Source organism: Mus caroli, chromosome 2 (assembly GCF_900094665.2).
Source record: "Mus caroli chromosome 2, CAROLI_EIJ_v1.1, whole genome shotgun sequence".
NCBI classification, from domain to species: domain Eukaryota; kingdom Metazoa; phylum Chordata; class Mammalia; order Rodentia; family Muridae; genus Mus; species Mus caroli.
The window spans coordinates 83,963,937-83,965,442 of NC_034571.1; the positions used below are offsets into that span (position 1 = coordinate 83,963,937).

At 37.6% G+C, this 1,506-nt stretch overlaps 1 protein-coding gene across 2 annotated transcripts in view; it reads left to right on the top strand.

Moving 5' to 3' along the window:
- The first annotated feature begins 823 nt into the window (after nucleotides 1-823).
- The window catches only part of LOC110288393 (olfactory receptor 4C5-like), a 21,567-nt gene continuing 20,884 nt past the window's right edge, over nucleotides 824-1,506 (top strand). For both annotated transcript variants that reach the window (XM_021154762.1, XM_021154755.1), the window contains exon 1: nucleotides 824-1,434. In XM_021154762.1, coding sequence (XP_021010421.1) covers nucleotides 824-1,434 — 611 coding nt within the window. The remainder of the gene's footprint in view (nucleotides 1,435-1,506) is intronic.

Below are 1,506 nucleotides of genomic sequence, written 5' to 3' on the forward strand. Positions count from 1 at the left end.
TCACTGAGTTACAGTCAACCTATATCACACAATAAGGAAAACAATTGAGAAAGACACATCACATTGACCTCTGTCCTCTTGGTCCACAGACACATACACAAACACATATTCACACCCCCAAAAATATACACACATCACAACAACACACACACACAAATAAAAAAAAAGACTTAAAGTTTGATATATGTAATAAATACATCATTAACACCTACCTGCATATAATTTGTGACTTCCCCTATGTTCAATACGGCAAATTTTAGCAGCATAGTTTGTAGGCTCATAATAGTCCATTTAATTCTAAAGAACATGTTCTGTCCATTACAACATGGTGCTTTTGTTTCTTTATATCAATAGTAATTTTCCCTTAGCTAATCATCTTTCTTAAACTCTGATATTATGTGTAAAGTGCCCACAGAAATCTAAACATGACTGAAGGTCTGAAATGATGAGTTCTGAAGTTTCAAGTATCTTTGTAAAATATTCCAGTTCAACATGCTGTGTGTTCTCTTCACCAAAGGCTTCATTCAGGGTATTTTAAGTTAAGCTGTGTGTGTGTGTGTGTGTGTGTGTGTGTGTGTGTGTGTGTGTGTATGTGAATCCAGATCTAAAAGAGCAAATGGCTATACATTTATTATATGACCAATACTATGGTCCAAATTTAAGGAACTTTAAAAAACTAGGGTTTGCTGCTTTGTATTCCCATCTGTGTTACAGTGAAAACTATATGAAAGAAATTTTTTGTTGCTTCAACATTTATCAGCCGCATTTTTAATTGTTTTGCTATTCACAGATCAATCAATTATCCAAATTTCTAACTAGATCCATGAAGCAAATAAACAATGTGACAGAATTCATCCTGCTTGGGCTGACACAGAATCCAGATGTGCAGAAACTCTTACTTGTCATATTTGCACTCATCTACTCCCTTACCCTCATTGGCAACCTGCTCATTATTGTTACAGTCATCTCTAGCCCAACACTGGGATCCCCCATGTACTTTTTTCTGTCCTTTTTATCCTTCGTAGATGGCTGCTGCTCTTCCACCATGGCCCCAAAAATGATATATGACTTACTTGCTGAAAAAAAAACAATCTCCTTCAATGGCTGCATGACTCAGATCTTTGCAGAACATTTCTTTGGTGGAGTTGAGATCATCCTGCTCACAGCTATGGCCTATGACCGCTATGTGGCCATCTGCAAGCCACTATATTACATGATCACAATGAACAGGAGAGTATGTGGCTTCCTGGTTTCCACGGCCTGGGCTGGGGGATTTCTTCATGCTTTGATTCAAATTCTTTTTATGGTCTGGTTGCCTTTCTGTGGCCCAAATATCATTGACCATTTTATCTGTGACCTTTTCCCTCTCTTAAAACTTTCCTGCACTGACAACCACATCTTTGGACTCTTTGTTGCTGCCAACAGTGGGCTAATGTGTATGCTAATTTTTTCTATTCTTCTCACCTCTTATGTACTCATCTTTTGCTCTCTAAAGACTCATAGCAC